This window comes from Anolis carolinensis, chromosome 4 (assembly GCF_035594765.1).
Source record: "Anolis carolinensis isolate JA03-04 chromosome 4, rAnoCar3.1.pri, whole genome shotgun sequence".
NCBI classification, from domain to species: domain Eukaryota; kingdom Metazoa; phylum Chordata; class Lepidosauria; order Squamata; family Dactyloidae; genus Anolis; species Anolis carolinensis.
Genome location: NC_085844.1, coordinates 136,138,898 through 136,157,277, shown reverse-complemented (window position 1 = coordinate 136,157,277; position 18,380 = coordinate 136,138,898). Strand labels below are relative to the sequence as shown.

General features: G+C 38.8%; 1 protein-coding gene across 16 annotated transcripts in view; it reads left to right on the top strand.

The window, feature by feature from the left end:
- Positions 1–18,380, top strand: part of ankhd1 (ankyrin repeat and KH domain containing 1) — a 112,740-nt gene that overhangs the window by 77,437 nt on the left and 16,923 nt on the right. For all 16 annotated transcript variants that reach the window (XM_062977876.1, XM_062977869.1, XM_062977873.1 and 13 more), the window contains 11 exons: positions 1,929–2,068; positions 2,185–2,296; positions 2,656–2,801; positions 3,298–3,440; positions 3,835–4,048; positions 4,579–4,754; positions 5,489–5,651; positions 8,825–8,920; positions 14,060–14,176; positions 14,988–15,162; positions 16,586–17,042. In XM_062977876.1, the coding sequence (XP_062833946.1) occupies positions 1,929–2,068; positions 2,185–2,296; positions 2,656–2,801; positions 3,298–3,440; positions 3,835–4,048; positions 4,579–4,754; positions 5,489–5,651; positions 8,825–8,920; positions 14,060–14,176; positions 14,988–15,162; positions 16,586–17,042 (1,939 nt within the window). The remainder of the gene's footprint in view (positions 1–1,928; positions 2,069–2,184; positions 2,297–2,655; positions 2,802–3,297; positions 3,441–3,834; positions 4,049–4,578; positions 4,755–5,488; positions 5,652–8,824; positions 8,921–14,059; positions 14,177–14,987; positions 15,163–16,585; positions 17,043–18,380) is intronic.

Here is an 18,380-nt window from a genome sequence, read left to right as displayed (position 1 = left end):
TCAGGTTTTGATATGGTTTCTTGCACCATATCTATAGCCTAGATTTCAGAAGTACACGTGTAGAGCATTCCATTCCCACCCATCCCAAAAATGCCCATCATATCTTGGCTTTTGATTTTAGTTTGGAATGATGGGCAAATTTTGATGATATTAACTGTATAAAGGCTTTCTAATTTGATGTGTCATATCCAAGTTCATTTTTGTTAGAATGATTTCTAAGGCCCATTAATGTAATTGAATAAAATAACCCCATTCTGATTTGGAGATAAGAAATTGGAGATAAGAAATAGTAGTGTCTCTTTCAGCCAATATCTATATTTTCCCATTGCTAGACTTAGTAAGATCTGTCCTCCCTCCTGGTACCTTCCAGACGTAGACATGCTAATGATGAGGGACCAGCACATTGGGAAGGTACCAGTATGGGGGAAGCATGTATAAAATAGTGCAAACCAGTTAGGCAATAATAATGAGTTTTCTACAGTTCCTTAAACCAAAGACGTACAACTATATCTGGTAGTTTGTGGACAGCCTGGTTTGTGTTTGATTTCTTAATTAAATACAGTTTGTTATTATTTATTATTTTAATACCTTTTAGTTGCTTACTCAAATAGGACAGGTTATTGGATTAAAAAAAACAAGTAAGGAAGTATAAAATTAAATTCAACTTGCCTTTTTTTTAGGCCTCGCTTACAAGGAATTTGTATTTTAAAGACTTTGAAAATGTGAAATGTTAATATTTTTGCAGTATTAGCCTTTTGGTAAGCAGTTAACATATCCGCTTCAGTATCTTTTCATTGTCAAGTGTTATTTTTGTTGTCTCTCCTGAAAATAAAGTATCTAAAGTCGAACTAGAGATTCACACTTTTAAGTGTGAACTGTGAAAATATTACTTTGATCATGGAGCTGTTAAAGCACAAATAGAATCACAGAGCTCAGGTAGCAGAGAATAATGTATGCAAGCATGATAATTGATTAGTTTTTACTGATGGCAGATTTACCACCCTGTCAATTTCAGAACCAAAAATAAATCAAACAGTTGCTCATCATTTAATATTTGAGATTTATTTTTTTGTACAAAACATACTTCTCTCCTTTTATGGCTCCAGTTTTCTTCTCTGACTTACTGTTTCATTAAAGCTCTTGATCTCCTTACCCCTCAATATTCATCTAGTAATTGGCAGTTGCTTTCCAAAATCTCAAGTAGTTTGCAGTCTCCACCTGAGGTTTGTTTTAGTTGACATAAACCTGGGGTATTCTGTAGCCAGAACATATATTCTGCCATTGAGCTCTGACTTATCTTTGTTCTGTGATAAAAAGTAGTCATTGGCATAGTTAAATTACATAGAAGATAATTCTTTATTTCTGAGTTTCCCTAAATCCTAGAAAAACAGTTATCATATCCAGTTTCAGGTCTGCGGTCAGGTTCGCTTACCTGGATGCAAGATTACTGGTAGCTGTGAGTTAGTCTTCTTTTACATGTTTTACTTGATCTCCTTCAGAATCTAATGGAAAATGGCATACAGACATAATACATTGAGGGCCAAATATGACCTAGCAGGAAGCCCCACAAGTACACAAAGTGTGCAGATACCTGAAATGTGATAAATCCCTCTTTGACATACAGGGGGGAGGGGGGTAACAGTTATACTTTCCCAGTTACTCTTTCTAGATATATGAAAAGGACACACTTTATATTGTACATATTTATCTTCACATTTCTTGGGATTTGCATGTATTTTTTAAAAATTTTGCTTCTGTACCAGAGTACAAAATGTTAAAACAATTTATTGAACGTATTTCTGGAATTGGCACACTTATTTTTCATTTTCCTGGTGGGTCATAATTCACCAAGAGGACATGGCCATTGGTTTGGGAAAGGTCCTCTTCATGCAGGAAAAGCTGACTATCTTTTCCCCCCATTTTCTCAGCTGTTAATAGCAGAGTGCCCACTGGTTCCAATTCCTCACGTACTACAGAGTCGCCTACACCTGAGGCCTGTTCACAAGCCCTCAATGTGACATCTCAGTCTGTGCTCCCCACATATCCTTCTGTTGACATTGACGCCCATGTGAGTAGTGTGGATTAATTATAATCTTTTTATTTGTCTTGCGATTTCTGTTACATATACAGCAATCATAAGATGTTCTGCAGTAAACTTAAAAATATGTATTTTCTACTATTAAGACGGAGAGTAACCATGATACCGCGCTGACTCTTGCATGTGCTGGTGGGCACGAAGAGCTCGTCTCTGTGTTGATAGCACGGGGTGCCAGTATCGAACACAGAGACAAAAAGGGTAAGTCACTGTAATATTGCTACTAATCAGTGAGTTTATCAAGGGCTGATTTAGATGGAAGTATTTTTATACTTTGGAACAGTATTATTAGGTTTGTGGGAACTTAATTGCTAGATTGTAATGCTGTATGGAGTTCTGAACATTGAGTATGGTGTTTGCATTTATTTTAATATAAACTTCTTGTCACCATTGCTTCCAGTACCTCAAGGATGAAACTGAAAGCATTCACCTTTATTTCAATTCCCATTAGCAGTTCCCACGGACAATATTTATTGTGAATTGCTAATGCTAATTTTACTTCCTCTGTAGTGATTAAATTTGTCTTTTCCCCCAAAATGACTTTTGATACTTCTTTTTAGGTTTCACGCCGCTAATTTTAGCTGCCACAGCAGGACATGTTGGTGTTGTAGAGATCCTGCTAGATAAAGGCGGAGATATAGAAGCACAATCTGAACGTACCAAGGACACCCCACTTTCGCTAGCATGCTCTGGTGGGCGACAAGAGGTAATCCTAATTATTTTAGTACACTTTGCAAAGAATTCACTTTAAGTCTTGTAATTTTACATTGAGAAAGAGAGTCAGGATCTTTCAGCAGCCTGAAGCAGTCCTTCTGGTCTTTGGAGCAAACTGGTGCATGGTGTGATATGCTTTCTATGTCGAGAGGATGTGAAAGAAAAGTACTTATGTAAATAGTACATCAGATCTGTTTTTAATATGTGTGTTGCCTAACAAAAATCAGGACAATGGGACACCAAAGTTCGAATCTCCATTCAGTCATGGAATCCTATGGTGTCCTTGGGCAAATCCCACTCTCTCATCCTCAGAGGAAGGCAATAAAGCATATTCTGCCAGGAAAGCCAGTGACTTACAGCCTTAGGACCGCCATGAATTAGAAATTACTTAAGACATACCACAACAGCAGATGTCTCTTTCCAAAATGATATATCTGGTAGTTACCAGGGACTGTTCTCATTCCTGCTAATACAACTGTACATTTCAGGTGGTTGATTTGCTGCTGGCACGAGGAGCAAATAAAGAACACAGGAATGTGTCTGATTATACCCCTCTGAGTCTTGCTGCATCTGGAGGATACGTTAACATTATTAAGATCCTGCTTAATGCTGGAGCAGAAATTAACTCAAGGTAACAACATCAAGCATCAATATGATTTTTCAAGTTCAGTGGGGTGAGGGTGATGAGAGGTTAACATATACACTGTTCTGATCCTGTGGAGATGTAGTAATCTATAAGGATGCAGGTACTAATAACAAATGTTCAACTTTTGTTTTCAGTCTGTTGTTTTCAAATGTTCAAGCTCAACATGATTTGGTAATTGCAATCTAGGATTTCAGCGGATGTTACCCAGTCTCCATCTTGGATACTGGTTTTTTTTTTTGGTTTTGTTTTGTTTGTATTGCACATTTCTCTTCAAGTTTTTGTTACTTGTATCAGTGTTCCCAGGAAGAACACTCATTTTCTGACTTTTGTCCGGATTCCATCTTTTGGGTAGTTACACTCATTGCCTCTTCTCTTTTAGGACTGGGAGTAAGCTGGGCATTTCTCCTCTCATGTTAGCAGCTATGAACGGTCATGTTCCTGCAGTGAAGCTGTTACTTGATATGGGCTCTGATATTAATGCACAGATTGAAACTAATCGGAACACAGCTCTCACACTGGCCTGCTTCCAGGGCAGAGCAGAGGTGGTCAGCCTACTTTTGGACAGAAAAGCCAATGTTGAGCATCGGGCAAAGGTGAGCAGGCTATTTCTTTATCAAAAAACTGTCTTGCAAGAGTTCTAATTTGATAGTTAACGCTGGAAATTTAGGACTTTAAATGATTTGAAAGCAGTTCAGTAATCTTAGTGAGCTCGACGTGTCTTTGTAAAAATACTTAACATTTCTTAAAATGACTATGTTTTGCAAAAAATGGTGAAGTGCTATGAGGAGTTAGAAAAATGTGGAACCATGGAATGATGCGATTTAGAAAATGTTATTAGAAATCTTCTTCTGGTGTGTAATGAAGTGCACTATTGCTGAGTGCAACATACTACATCTGAAGTGAGGGCTAAGGCCAAGTAAACAGTGAAATGCCTTCAGTATTTCACCCGTTGCTAAATCTTTTTGGTGCAGTAGTCCAGCTTCAGTGTTTCATGGGTATTCTGATTGCTATGAAGAGACACTTGAAATGAATCTTGACCATATCAGACATGAAAGAGAGCAGGAATAGTTTCTTGACTCTTAAAGTGGCTTCACATTGGCTTTATTTCAATTATTTTAAACAGACTGGGCTTACTCCTTTGATGGAAGCTGCTTCTGGAGGATATGCAGAAGTTGGAAGAGTTCTTCTTGATAAAGGAGCAGATGTCAATGCTCCTCCTGTGCCTTCCTCGCGTGATACTGCTTTAACAATTGCTGCAGATAAAGGCCACTACAAGTTTTGTGAGCTTCTGATTAACAGGTATGTCAGGCCCTGCTACGTTAATACCTTCATTTTACCGTAATACTATACACATATATGGCATTCTGTAAAGTCTCTTTCCCAATTATCTGCAATCTGTTCAAGTAACTACTGTGTCACAAATGTAACACGATTTTTGTTCCTGGGTTATCAATGTCATTTCCTAATTGGTTCTAACATAATAACATGAAAAAAGTTTATTAAACTGCAAAAACTTTGTTTTTGCCAGAACATCCTGCAGCATATTTTGCTATAGTTTTTCAATGAATATCTCATAGAGTCTCAACCAATTCAACATAGTTTGTGGCATCCACAAAAATGAAGTTTCTCAATTATAGCATTTCGTTCAAAGTACTTAAACAGGAAACAACACTTTCAAACCAAGAACAGAACATTTTTTCAAATTTTGTTACATAGTGTTATGTATTCCCAAAAGGCACTGGTCACACATTAAATTTGGGTAGGTCCCACAATTTGCTGAAATATTCAAAAGGTTGTAAAAAATCTGATAGATTTTGAATATGCTTAGTGAGGATGTAATAGTTAATGAAAGATAGAGTGAAACGCAAGTGTGGGAAGTGTTTGTGTGGCTATAAAACAGAATTAAGCAGCATTTTAATTATTGCGGGGTTGTGACTTTGCTTTATGGCACATGTCTCACGATGATGAAGGCTTTTCTAAAGATCTTCATCCTGAATTGTTTCTCACCTTCCACTGAATTCCAATCCTTTTAGGGGAGCACATATTGATGTTCGCAACAAGAAAGGAAACACGCCACTCTGGCTGGCAGCAAACGGTGGCCACCTTGATGTAGTGCAGCTCCTTGTTCAGGCAGGAGCTGACGTGGATGCTGCGGATAATCGGAAAATCACCCCCCTTATGTCTGCTTTTCGTAAGGTAAGATACATAATTTTTCACAAAAGACCGGGGGGGGGAGAGAACTTGATTTTTTTCTAGCTTGTTTGTTAGCTTTCCTTCAGCTTACCTATTCCAGTTTGCCTTGAGGCAAAAGTGTTAAGAATTTGTGTGGTTTACAAGGATGTGCAATTACCTGGTGTTTGAAAAGTAATTACTGAAACAGTATAGTTGTAACATTTCCAGGAAATTAAAAGCAGGACTGGAGAAACTAACATTTTGGAGAAATTAAAAATATGTCCAGTGCTCACTTTCATTTCATTTATTGTGCTAGTTTGTTCATGATTTACTTTGCATAAAAATAGTTTTTTTATGTATTGATGTAAACTTCCTTGAAATTTTGGAACCATGTTTGTGGTGGGGGGAAAGCCCTTGAAACTTCAGCATGAACACCATTCACATATTGAAGACAGTTCAATACTTTAGGAACATGAAATGTGTTAACACTTAGTTTGGTGCAGCATAAAACTATCATGCTTGCTAAGACTTCAATTACAGTTTATTCAGACAGCATTTAAATGCTAAATTTACATTTTTGTTTGTTTGTCATAAGGAAAATCCAGAATCCTTAACTGTAAGGAACACACACAATTTAACACACATGTGTAAAGATAAGGTGGCAAATGAGAGCATCCCCCCTCCATGATAGCAGTTCTGCTCCCCAGTACATTTTCTTTAGTCCTCAAATTTCTAGCATTGCAGTTGATGATTTAGAATTATACAATAGTGTATCAATGAAAAAATGGTACCCTTTCCAGGCTACAGAACTCACCTTTGATGCATCTACAGCTGTGTGAAAAAAATTATTCTCAAATTTGATAGTGTTTGTTTGAATCGGGAGATAATCTCTTAAGAAAAAGAAAAGCATTTTCAAAAACTGCTTTAGTACTCATATTAGTTACATAAATGATCGAAAGTAAAGCTTATTGTTGTGAACTATTTGCCAAAATAAAAGAAGCAAACACTTGGATTCCAGAGCTATGTGTGACAACTGTATGTAGTTGTCTCCATTGCTGGTTTTTTTTTCTAGTTCGCTGCATTTCTTCTTACTGATGTTTTATTTGTCTTTACTGTTACTTGCCAACAGCCTTCACTGCACAGCACTCTTGTTACTTTTCCTTTGACTATCCTAGATGTAAAGCTTTTTCAATCTTTATTCCTGCCTAGGTTTTTTTCTACAACACTAATAATGTTTACAGTTGTGTGTCTTCTTTAGCTGTGTTTTACACAAATTCCATGCCTTGTTAACACATACCTTCTTAAGATCTCTGTCTCCTCCTCTTAACCTCTCAAATGTCTATATCTTCCACTTTTATTTTTATCCCCATCCTTAAGCATGCAACTTCTGGGATCTCCCTCCTTTCATACTTCTTGGGACTTTACTCATCCTTCTTTCCTTGCCCACACAGACCAACCTAGCTGTCTTAACACTGTGTGTTTGTGTGTACATGCGCATATGTACATGCACCCACACTCTTTGCATTTAGGTCAAAGTCACTCATATGTATCTCAGCAGAAGTTTGATGGCTGGTGCAATTAAGCAATGTGAGGTGTCTTCATCACTGCCACAAAGTATCTTTGGAATTTTCAAAATTTCTCCTTGTTTTTTATTTTTGTGACTTGCACAAAATCTCCTAAAGCAAAGTGTTATGACACTTGGACTCTGCCCATCTTCATGTTTTCGTATACTCCTTTCTCTTTCTCTCAGTTCATTTCTACTGGGCACAGCAATTGCATTGATGGGGAATTCTAGAATTCAGCATTTTATCAGCTTTTTCTCGATTCTTCCCTTTCTTTTATCTCTCTTTTCTTTTATCTCTCTTATGTTTCTTTATTTTAGCTATTGCCACATTATTGCCAAATTATAGCTTTTCCCCATTTCCAAAGCCTATGGACACAAAGGCCCAGGTTTGCAGGGAAGATGCCTCTCAATCAGATGAACATTCCCATTCCTTTGCCTAGCATAGATCACAGGATTGAGTCATGCAGTCACTATCATTTATGTCTCAAAAGAGCCGGGACAGAACATCTTGTTTGAATATACTTCAGTGGGAGGGCTCTCAATGCAGGCAAGTTAATGACAAAGAACAAACTTTTACAAGTGTTTATTCTTTGCCCCTACCATTAGTAGAGCAGCTTATTTAGATAATTATGACTGTAGAGTTGAGATCAGTCTTGACATCACTAGTCTTTACATTGAACCCTGTCTATAGTACTAACGTGATCAGTACATAGTTTCAAGTTTTGATTAGTGAACCCAACCTCAATAAGAATTCGGTCAGTACAGAGAGCTCAGAATCCATTCTGTAAATTATTAGGAGCAGTTAAAATACTGTGATACCAAATAGATCTGTTAAAAAGTCACTAGCCTTTTACATTATTTTTCTGTATTGAGGCCAAACCACAAAAAATAAGGACAAAACAGAGTACTTTATAAGATGTAAATAAGAAACCCCCTTTCTTCAAAATCAGCTCAATATATGAGCAAGACACTCATATTGTTTGGACTCCTCTGTGTTCTGAATTACTGTCTAGGATTGTTCCCACACAATTAAGCACATTTTATAATGTAGGTTGTAGAAAAATCATAGGGAATGGCAAGGCCAGCTGTAATACCATCTTACATTTAATTTAGACCATCAGCTACTTTGTTCCCTTCTGTTGAAGTGGATAAACCATGACCTAGCTGAACTTTCATCAGACGTTGTCCAGTTAATTCCTGTTCTAGGGGTGAGATTGTAGATTGCTCATCACATTTTTCACCTAGTCTGAGTCACAGGAATCTGAACCTGATATTATATTCACCTGCAAGTGTTATGATATAGATTTGGGTTTTTCAGGGCATCGGACTGTTGGAACATGAGAATAGCAGACTTTGTAGCAATGTATGATTGTAAACATGTTGATACCACTTTAACTGCCGTGCTGCAATTAAAGTGGAATCATGGAATTTGTCATTTAATGAGATACTTGAACTCTCTGGCTGAGAATTTCTCTTAACCTGTATCACACATGACTTTAACACGTTTGTTGGGGTAATGTATTCCAAATTAAAGCAAGCCTAGGATTTAATATGGCATTTGATAGTTATAAACATGAGACACCTTTCTGTAAAGGTTTCCATTGAACCATTGTGCTTCCCCCCTTCTTTTCAGGGCCATGTCAGAGTTGTTCAATTTTTGGTGAAAGAAGTTAACCAGTTTCCTTCGGACATTGAATGCATGCGGTACATAGCAACAATAGCTGACAAGGTGAGTGTGAAAAGGGGTTTTCAGTTGTTCTCAACTCTCCTGTCTAGCTATACCACTAGAGTTGTTAATATATTGTAGATTGTTTCAGGTTGCTACCAAGCATGAATGTAAATGTAGTAAATTAGTCATGTTATCAGGCAAAGCAGCTAAGAAAGTTGGAATATAAATTTTAAAAATAATAGTTAAATGTCTTGGAATTCTTGCTTTTTATATGGTGACTGATTGTTCATAATTCTCAAGTGAATAGAAAAAAAATGTGATGTATATGAAATGCAGTTAAGATGGGAGAAACTAAATCTGTCACTATTAGGGAGAATTTCTATAATAAATGTTTTGCTTGGGATATTGTTCTTTTTTCATACGATAGCTGTTTTGGCAACTGATGTCCCATCTAAGCAATAGTGTGTGTGTGTGTGTGTGTGTGTCTGTATGGCAAGGGAAAAACATGAGTTAAATATTACAGAATACAAAAAAGAGAAGGATTGTGTTTAAGCCCATTAAAATTGTACTTTGCAGCTTGCCGTTGGGTCTGAATGATAAAATAGGTGATGTTGAGGAATAGATATATATATGGCATGATAAAGTCCAGATTCATGTAGATTTTAAATATCATTACTGAGAATATGGAGTAGGCATATGCCCAGGTTGTGTCTGAAAACATCTTTGAGTTTCATCACAATAAGTTTTTTATAGAGAGAAACAACATGGCAAATGTATTAAGATGTCCTAGAGCAGTGGTTCTCAACCTGTGGGACCCCAGGTGTTTTGGCCTACAACTCCCAGAAATTCCAGCCAGTTTTACCAGCTGTTAGGATTTCTGGGAGTTGAAGGCCAAAACATCTGGGGACCCACAAGTTGAGAACCACTGACCTAGAGATTTGTGAAGGGAAATTTTGTCAAAAGAACAGTTAATAGCACAAGAATACACTTTTCAATGGTTTTCTTACTTATTGATCAGAAAGATTTAAAATGGATTAAAAATCTATAATTTTGAACAAAGTGAGTTAGAATGTGAAATACAACCGTGTATAGATGATGTATGTGTAATTGCTAAAATGTATAAACTTTGGTTGAAATTTGAAATGGAGTAACAAGTTAAAGAGTGTTTGAAAAAATAGGCTTAAGATCTTTGGTTATCAGATACAGATGGATCAATGGGGAAAGAGGTGATCAAAGGGTTGAAATTTGCATGATGTCATGACCTTAAAAGAAAAAAAAATGTATAAGCTTCTATATTGCTTGTATATGATACCATAGAAATTGTTAAGAATGTATAAATGTGTATCTAATGTAAACAACACGAAGGGGCATTTTACCATGATAGATGGACATGTGAAAGAGCAAAACGAGATAGATTTATATGTACAAATTGTTGCAGAGGATGTTAAAAATTACTATTAAATCCAGAATTTTGTCTTTTGAGATTGATTACTGTATAGCTGGAAAATTTATAAAAGACTAGCTGTGCCCGGCCACGCGTTGCTGTGGCTGATGGCAATCATTTGTTGACTAGGCGGAATAGCAGTGAATAGCCTTGCAGCCTTAAAGTCTGGGTGTTTTCTCCTTACGTGAATCCTTGTTTGGTGAGCTGGAATACAATGGAATAGGTTTGCTGCTTGGAAGGCTGGGTACTTGCGTTGTAGGGAAATGGTTTTTTAGCCAATTTGAATTGCACTGAATAGCCTCGCTGTTTCAAAGACTGACTGCTTTTTACATAGGGGCATTCTTTCTTGGGCAGGTTGAATAAGACTGAGTAGCCTCATGGCTTGAAACCCTGAGGGTGTACTATCAAGGGGAAATCTTGCTTGGTTAGGTTGAACAGCACTGAATAGCCTTGCTGTTTGCAAGCCTGGTTGCTTCCTGCCTGAGGGAATCCTTTGTTGGGAGGTGTTAGCTGGCCTTGATTGTTTCCTTGCTGGAATTCCCATTTTCAGAGTGTTGTTCTTTATTTAATGTCCTGATTTTAGATATTATATTTGTTGCCTGAGACTACAGGCAGGAGGCCCCTCTTTCCAATCCCTGGAAGAGAGAGAGAGGCCCAGGCAGCTGAGGCTGGGAAGGTAGGGCCCTCGTCTGAAGAGGGGAAAAGGGGAGGGAGGGGGATGCAAGGAGGCAAGGCCCTGCCTAGGCCTTCACGGCCTCTGGCCGCCGTTTCACTCTCCAGGTCCGGCCCATGTGGCAGGCCTGGGCCCTCGCCGGCTCTTCAGGGCCTTCAGGACACTGCGGGGGGGGGGGCTCTTCCCGGCCTTGTGACCATCCCTGCCTCCGCCTCTGCAGGCCTCCATCTCAAATAAAATAAAATTTAAAAAACATTGCAGCCTCGCGGCCTCCCTCCTTGCGCCCACGGCGCTTCCCGGCCTTGAGGCCATCCCTTCAGGCCTCTATCTCAAAAAGAAAATAGTTAAAACAAAAGAAACATTGCGGCCTTGCAGCCTCCCTCCAGCCTGGCAGGAGGCGGAGGTGGCTCTTCGGGGGGGAAGGTTCGGGCACCGCCTCTGCGTGGGGGGCGCCTTTCTGGAACACCCCCCCCCCTCGCCTTTGCCTCTGCAGGCCTCAACATTAAAAAAAACACCTTGGGGCCTCGCGGCCTCCCCCCGGCTGGCGGGAGGCTGAGGTGGCTCTTCGGGGGGGGGGGGGGTTGTTCCACGCCTGCTCGGGCCCTGCCACAGCCTGACAACTCTTACCCTGCTGCCCTCCTCTTAGGCGGGCGTCACAGGCCCCGCCGCGTGGAGGCCCCTCCTCCGACCACCATGGGGCCTTCCGACCTCCCTCCCACGAGGCCTGCAGCTCGGACCAGGCTCACAGCTGGGTTTTTCAGGCCCCGTGAAGATTCTTGACGTGATGTTTTGTTGTATCAACCTAGAGGCATGGATGATGGGTTGTGTTGTCAAATTTCGAGGTTAGAGGGTCTTTAGTTTTGTTGTTTTGCTCGGCACCGTGATTCTTTCAGTATTACTTCAGTATATGACCACTGCAGCAAAATTGTTGTATGCACAAAGATGGAAAAATTCATCACTTCCTCCCCTGCTTCTTGGCAGGGGTTTGGACTGGATAGCCAAGAGGTCTCTTCCAATTCTATGATTCTATTATTCTATCACTACATTATGGAGTGGTGGTATATGACATTGACGTAATTAGCAGAAATAAGCAAAATGTCTGGTTTGATTAGACAAAGATCATTAATGACATTTCTCAAAGATTGTTTGTGGAAAAATAAAATAATGCAGTAACTTGGTTTTTATGATTAGGGTGAAAAGGCTGTTGAAAACAAACTAGTAAAATGTGGGCTAGACAAAACTACGGTTAGGTGGATTTGTAATTGGCTAAGCGAACGAACCCAAAAGGTGCTCACCAATGCGCCGTCTTCATCATGGAAAGAAGTGACAAGTGGAGTGCCCCAGGGCTCCGTCCTGGGCCCTGTTCTGTTCAACATCTTTATTAACAACTTAGACGAAGGGTTAGAAGGCACAATCATCAAGTTTGCAGACGACACCAAACTAGGAGCAGGAGCAGAATTCAAAACGATCTTGACAGACTAGAGAGATGGGCCGAAACTAACAAAATGAAGTTCAGCAGGGACAAATGCAAGATACTTCACTTCGGCAGAAAAAATTGAATGCAAAGATACAGAATGGGGGACCCCTGGCTTGACAGCAGTATGTGCGAAAAAGACCTTGGAGTCCTCATGGACAACAAGTTAAACATGAGCCAACAATGTGATGCGGCAGCTAAAAAAGCCAACGGGATTCTGGCCTGCATCAATAGGGGTATAGCATCTAGATCCAGGGAAGTCGTGCTCCCCCTCTATTCTGCCTTGGTCAGACCACACCTGGAATACTGTGTCCAATTTTGGGCACCGCAGTTGTAGGGAGATTTTGATAAGCTGGAAAGTGTCCAGAGGAGGGCGACTAAAATGATTAAGGGTCTGGAAAACAAGCCCTATGAAGAGCGGCTTAAAGAGCTGAGCATGTTTAGCCTGCAAAAGAGAAGGCTGAGAGGAGACATGATAGCCATGTATAAATATGTGAGGGAAAGTCATGGGGAGGAGGGAGCAAGCTTGTTTTCTGCTGCCCTGAAAACTAGGACACGGAACAATGGCTTCGAACTACAGGAAAGGAGATTCCTCCTGAACATCAGGAAGAACTTCCTCACTGTGAGAGCTGTTCGGCAGTGGAACTCTCTCCCCCGGGCTGTGGTGGAGGCCCCTTCTTTGCAGGCTTTTAAACAGAGGCTGGATGGCCATATGTCAGGGGTGCTTTGAATGCGTTTTCCTGCTTCTTAGCGGGGGGTTGGACTAGATGGCCCATGAGGTCTCTTCCAACTCTACTATTCTATGATTCTATAAAAAGAGATGTTGTAATTCTTGAATATGAATAACTATTATATAACTGCTGAAAAAAGATTAGAAGTCACTTTTTTCTTCTTTTTCCTTCTCTTTATTTTTGATTTGCATTTTATAATTTGTATTTTATTACATTTTACCTTTCTATCTTTTTAATTCTTAATGTATTTTAATTATTATTTAAAAATAATTATGCATTGATAAGTATAAAATTTTCATTTATCTTTATTATGTCTGACTCTAGCGTCTCAAAATAGTGAGCACTTATCCACGTTTTCCATAACAATTCATCTGGCTAGAATGTTAGGCAGAAATGATACCATGAAAAAACAGAAAAAAGCACATTGAAGTCACAAAATCTGGATTGAATCATGGAAACTTAACTTTCTTTAGGGCTCTGATTTCTAAACTGTATGACTACAGCATCAAGCCAGCCTTTTTTTGTTTCTCTCCTTGTTTGCTTAGTATGTCTCCAACTTGTCCACTTCTAGAAATTTGGGAAATGGGGCATTTTTCTCACTGTTTGGTAATACTGTTTCGTCCGAATAAAGGTGTAATTAAATAGGGTTTTAGAAGTTTGAAGGGAGGAATCTCAACACTAATTGTATGATTCTCACAAGATCTGGTTGGTGCCCCGTGGTTCACACTGCTACATTTCAGCTTCTTGTGACAAGATACAGAAATATGCTGGAGGGAAAATTGCTCAATTCATGTGTCAAATACTGTTTTTTCCTAAACTTCCAAGTAGAGCTTTCCAAACGTTGCACATATGTCTAGTTTCTGTCTTTCATTTATAGGAATTGTTGAAAAAATGTCACCAGTGTGTTGAAACAATTGTGAAGGCTAAGGACCAGCAAGCTGCTGAAGCAAATAAGAATGCAAGCATCCTGCTGAAAGAATTGGATTTGGAAAAGGTAAGAAATCATAATATGTCATTCTCTTGAATAATCCTCAGTAGCACTCAAATAGCAGTCAAGCCTGTATGTTAAAGGGGCAAATAGAAGATTCAGTTAAATACTTCATTTCTGTTCATTGCACAGGCTAACATGATCTGAAATCAAATGTTTATTGATTCAGGAGTTGAAAAATTCAGTTATCCTCACTTTCTCTAATTACCCTCTCACCATCTTCCTATGGGTATCTTGTATATAATATAATAAAGTAATTGTAATTAAACGACAAGATATAAAGAGGGGAGCAGAATTAATGGATTTCCAAAATAATGAAGATTGCAAAGTGACTCCGTGTATGAATTTTGACTGTTATATACTTTCATAGCCATGGACCTTGTTGCTTCACTCGCTGCTTTTCCTTGTTTCACTTGCTACTTTTTTCTGGCTTGTATTAAGCCATAGTCTTCTGTTACATCCAGAACAGAAACTTTGGCTCAATGTCACATTAACAACTTGTATCTATAGGTATAATATTGGCCTATAGTTGTATTGTATGAAAGGAACTGGATTTAATTCATCCAGGTGATTGTGTTAGTTGTTTACCAAATATGTGTACCTGTACCTCCTCTTCTGAGCTTAGCCCCACCTGAAGGACGGCACTGGCATGTGGGTACAATGGGTACCTAAACGTATTGGATGTGCCCTATAGGACACACTGCCAATCCTGTTGTAAGCCTGCCTCATTGACACGTTTCTACAGTGTCAGCACTAAAGTAAAATCCATCTTTTATCTTGTTCTATCACAAACATTGTATGTGATTTTTTTCCACAGTCCAGAGAAGAGAGTAGAAAGCAGGCTCTTGCAGCAAAAAGAGAGAAGAGGAAGGAAAAGCGGAAGAAGAAAAAGGAAGAACAGAAACGTAAACAGGAGGAGGATGAGGAGCACAAACCTAAAGAAACCCTAGAGCTACAAGAAGATGAAGACGAAGAGGAAAATGATGATGATGGTGGGGAATTAACTTTGCCTTATAACTAACTAAGATTCAACTCTTCAGTCCTGCACAACCCGTGGCCCTCCAGCTGTTTTGGCCTTAAGCTCTCAAAATTCCAGACTATTAGATAAGCTGGCTAATGCCTCTGGGACCTGGAGGCCCAAACACCTGGATCCTGCATTTTGTGCAGGCTTGCTTTAGATCATTGGTTCTCAACCTGTGAGTCCCCAGGTGTTTTGGCCTACAACTCCCAGGAATCCCAGCCAGTTTACCAGCTGTTAGGATTTCTGGGAGTTGAAGGCCAAAACATCTGGGGAGATGATGAAGTGTTCTAAATTTAGTTGGGTAGGGTTTCAGGATTTAGCAAAGTGAAATGGAATGTTTACAATTGTAATACTTATGAGTGCAGTCACTCATAATCTCCTTATTGCCTTGACTTCATTAATTAAGTGTCATTGATATCTCAAGTATGGTACAATATTTTTACTTGCTGCTGATCACCTCTTGCCAATCAGATCTCTCTTCCTTTCTTCAATTTATCATTATAACCTTTGTACATGGTACTAGTTCCACAGAGCACATATATCCTGGACTTGTTTTTATATAACATTTGTTGCTGGGAATCACTGTTGCACCACTTGTTTCTGTGACGTGAACTGGATGAAATGAGCCAATGCTGCAGCTCCACCTAGATAGCCTAGGTCTTACTGTGTTAGTTTACTATGCAGAAAGTGATGTAGCTCCCACACTACTGGGATAACATAATTTTTGACCTATTAATTTCACTTATTTAGGTCCTTAAATCTCTTAACCAAGATCTCATCTTGTCTTGAAGTTCCTGAGTTAAACTGCTTAGTAGTCATCCCCACAGAAACAAAGCTTTTGTCTGAATTATTATAAATATTCATGTTATAATCTCAATTTTGCTTTGTAAAGTACTATATTTATGCATAGTTTATGAACAGATGAATAAACAAAGTTAGCCGTTCATAAGACGTGTTCAAAGAAATTCATTGGAACAGTTAAGTAAAGACCTAGTCTGGTGCAAATTCAAGAAAAATATTTCAAATTGGACATCATAGTATTACACAGCCCAACAAAAATGTTTTTCTTGGTGTCTTGGTTTTTAGGCCTGTTCCTGGGGTTATTTGTGGTGCTGATTCAAAAAAATTGCATTGGATAGACTGTATCAGCTCTAGTTTCTTAGATATGGTTATGGTTTTCTGTGGGTAAGCAGATGGTAGATGGCATATTTTCTATATCTCAAAAACTAGAGCTGTGCGGAGAACTGAAGCCATTTTTGGAACCAGCAGATTAAATATACCCAGAAACAAGGTTAGCGTTTGAGGCACCAACTTCTATGTTGGCTAGTGTTATAGTTCTGAAATACTGCACTGAAATATTTGCTCACAATGTATTTTAATTACCTATGTTTCAGTGGATCAAGAAGTTCCATTGGAGCCTCCAAGTGCAACCACTACAACTACCATTGGAATATCAGCAACATCTGCTACTTTCACAAATGCTTTTGGGAAGAAGAGAGCCAATGTTGTAACAACCCCCAGCACAAACAGGAAAAATAAGAAGAATAAAACAAAAGACACTCCTCAAAATGTGCAGATCATCTTACCAGACCAGCATATAACTCTAGCACAGCAAAAAGCAGATAAAAACAAAATAAATGGAGAGCCAAGAGGTGGTAGTGCTGGAGGGAACAGTGATTCTGACAACTTAGACAGCACAGATTGCAACAGTGAGAGTAGCAGTGGAGGCAAAAGCCAAGAACTGAACTTCACTATGGACACGCACTCTTCAAGCGACGGACGGTATTCCTCAGTGCTGCTCCCTTCTCAGGAAGACAAGACTAACACCTCAGTTTCCAAAGTGCAAACCAGGTGAGTCATTAATTCTGTCTGCTTTCCTAGGTAGATTAAAATTATCAACATGTCTTTCTCAAGCTGGGCTGATAAGGAAATGTTTGCAAATGCACAGAATTTGGTTTCCAGTCTTCATAATTGATGACAGTATTGACCTGGGATTGAAACTGTTTACAAATCCTAAAATTAAAAGTAGGTGTATACCTCTATCAATCTCATGAAAACATAACCAACATAACCAATTGTGTATAGTTAAATATAGATATTTGAATATCTATGTTTCCATTGTACTCCTTGGTTGAGATTTCATTTTGAATGTGACTATACATAACTTAAGATTCCCCATTTATTTATTTATTTTTATACTGAGAACTGTTGCATAATGAATTACAAGAGTTTGGTCTGTGTTCATATTCTAGATATATGTGATGCTTATTAGTCACAGACCTATTTTGAAAGATTTATAATCTAATTTTCCTTTACAAAACATCTAGCAATGTCTATTACAACATAGGATATATATTCAAAACAAACTGACACAGACAACGGGATAAAATAATTACAACTGGCATCTCATCTCAGTAACACCAACTAATTGCAGTCTTCTTGTAAAACTAGATGCTTGAGGCCCTTTTTTTAAAGGTCATAGTCAAGTGGGCAAAAGATTTCCTTGGTAGTATGGAAATGGCCTTTCCACGATTGTAAGCGGAATAGACTTCAAGCATGTGGACACCTCCTCTATACATTTAGTGTGAGACCTTCCCTCCCTCTACTTCCTCTTGGTCCACACACTTCCACTGATTTCAGAGAGAGTGAATTAGCTTACCAGACATGTAACCTGTTTTATAAAATCATACTGCACTTTATCACTGTCCCTCGTTCTATATGACTAAGCACTTTAATGAACTGTTCCCTGCTCTTTCCCCGTTGCCAGATTTTATTTATAGGCCCCTCAGAGTTTTGCACTAGTCACTCTATGTTGTATGTGCAATCGATGCTAAGTTTTTAAGATTGTTATGTGATATTTTCATTTTATTGTTATTGTTTTAATTATTGGTTCACTGTTTTAACTATTGTTTTACATAAGTTATGTTGTTGTTGGGCTTGTCCCTGTGTAAGCCGCCCCAAGTCCCTCCAGGGAGATGGTGGCGAGATACAAGAATAAAATTGTTGTTGTTGTTGTTGTTATTTTACAGTTAAAATGTACAAATATATGTTGTGAAGAATATACTCCTCTAACATGGTCCAGAGAGTAAATTTCACGCCAGTTCTCTTTTAATCACTATTACTAAGAAAAACTGTATTTGTTTTCTCTTACTAGCCTACCTTCCTCAGTGTTCTTATTTTTGTTTTTCC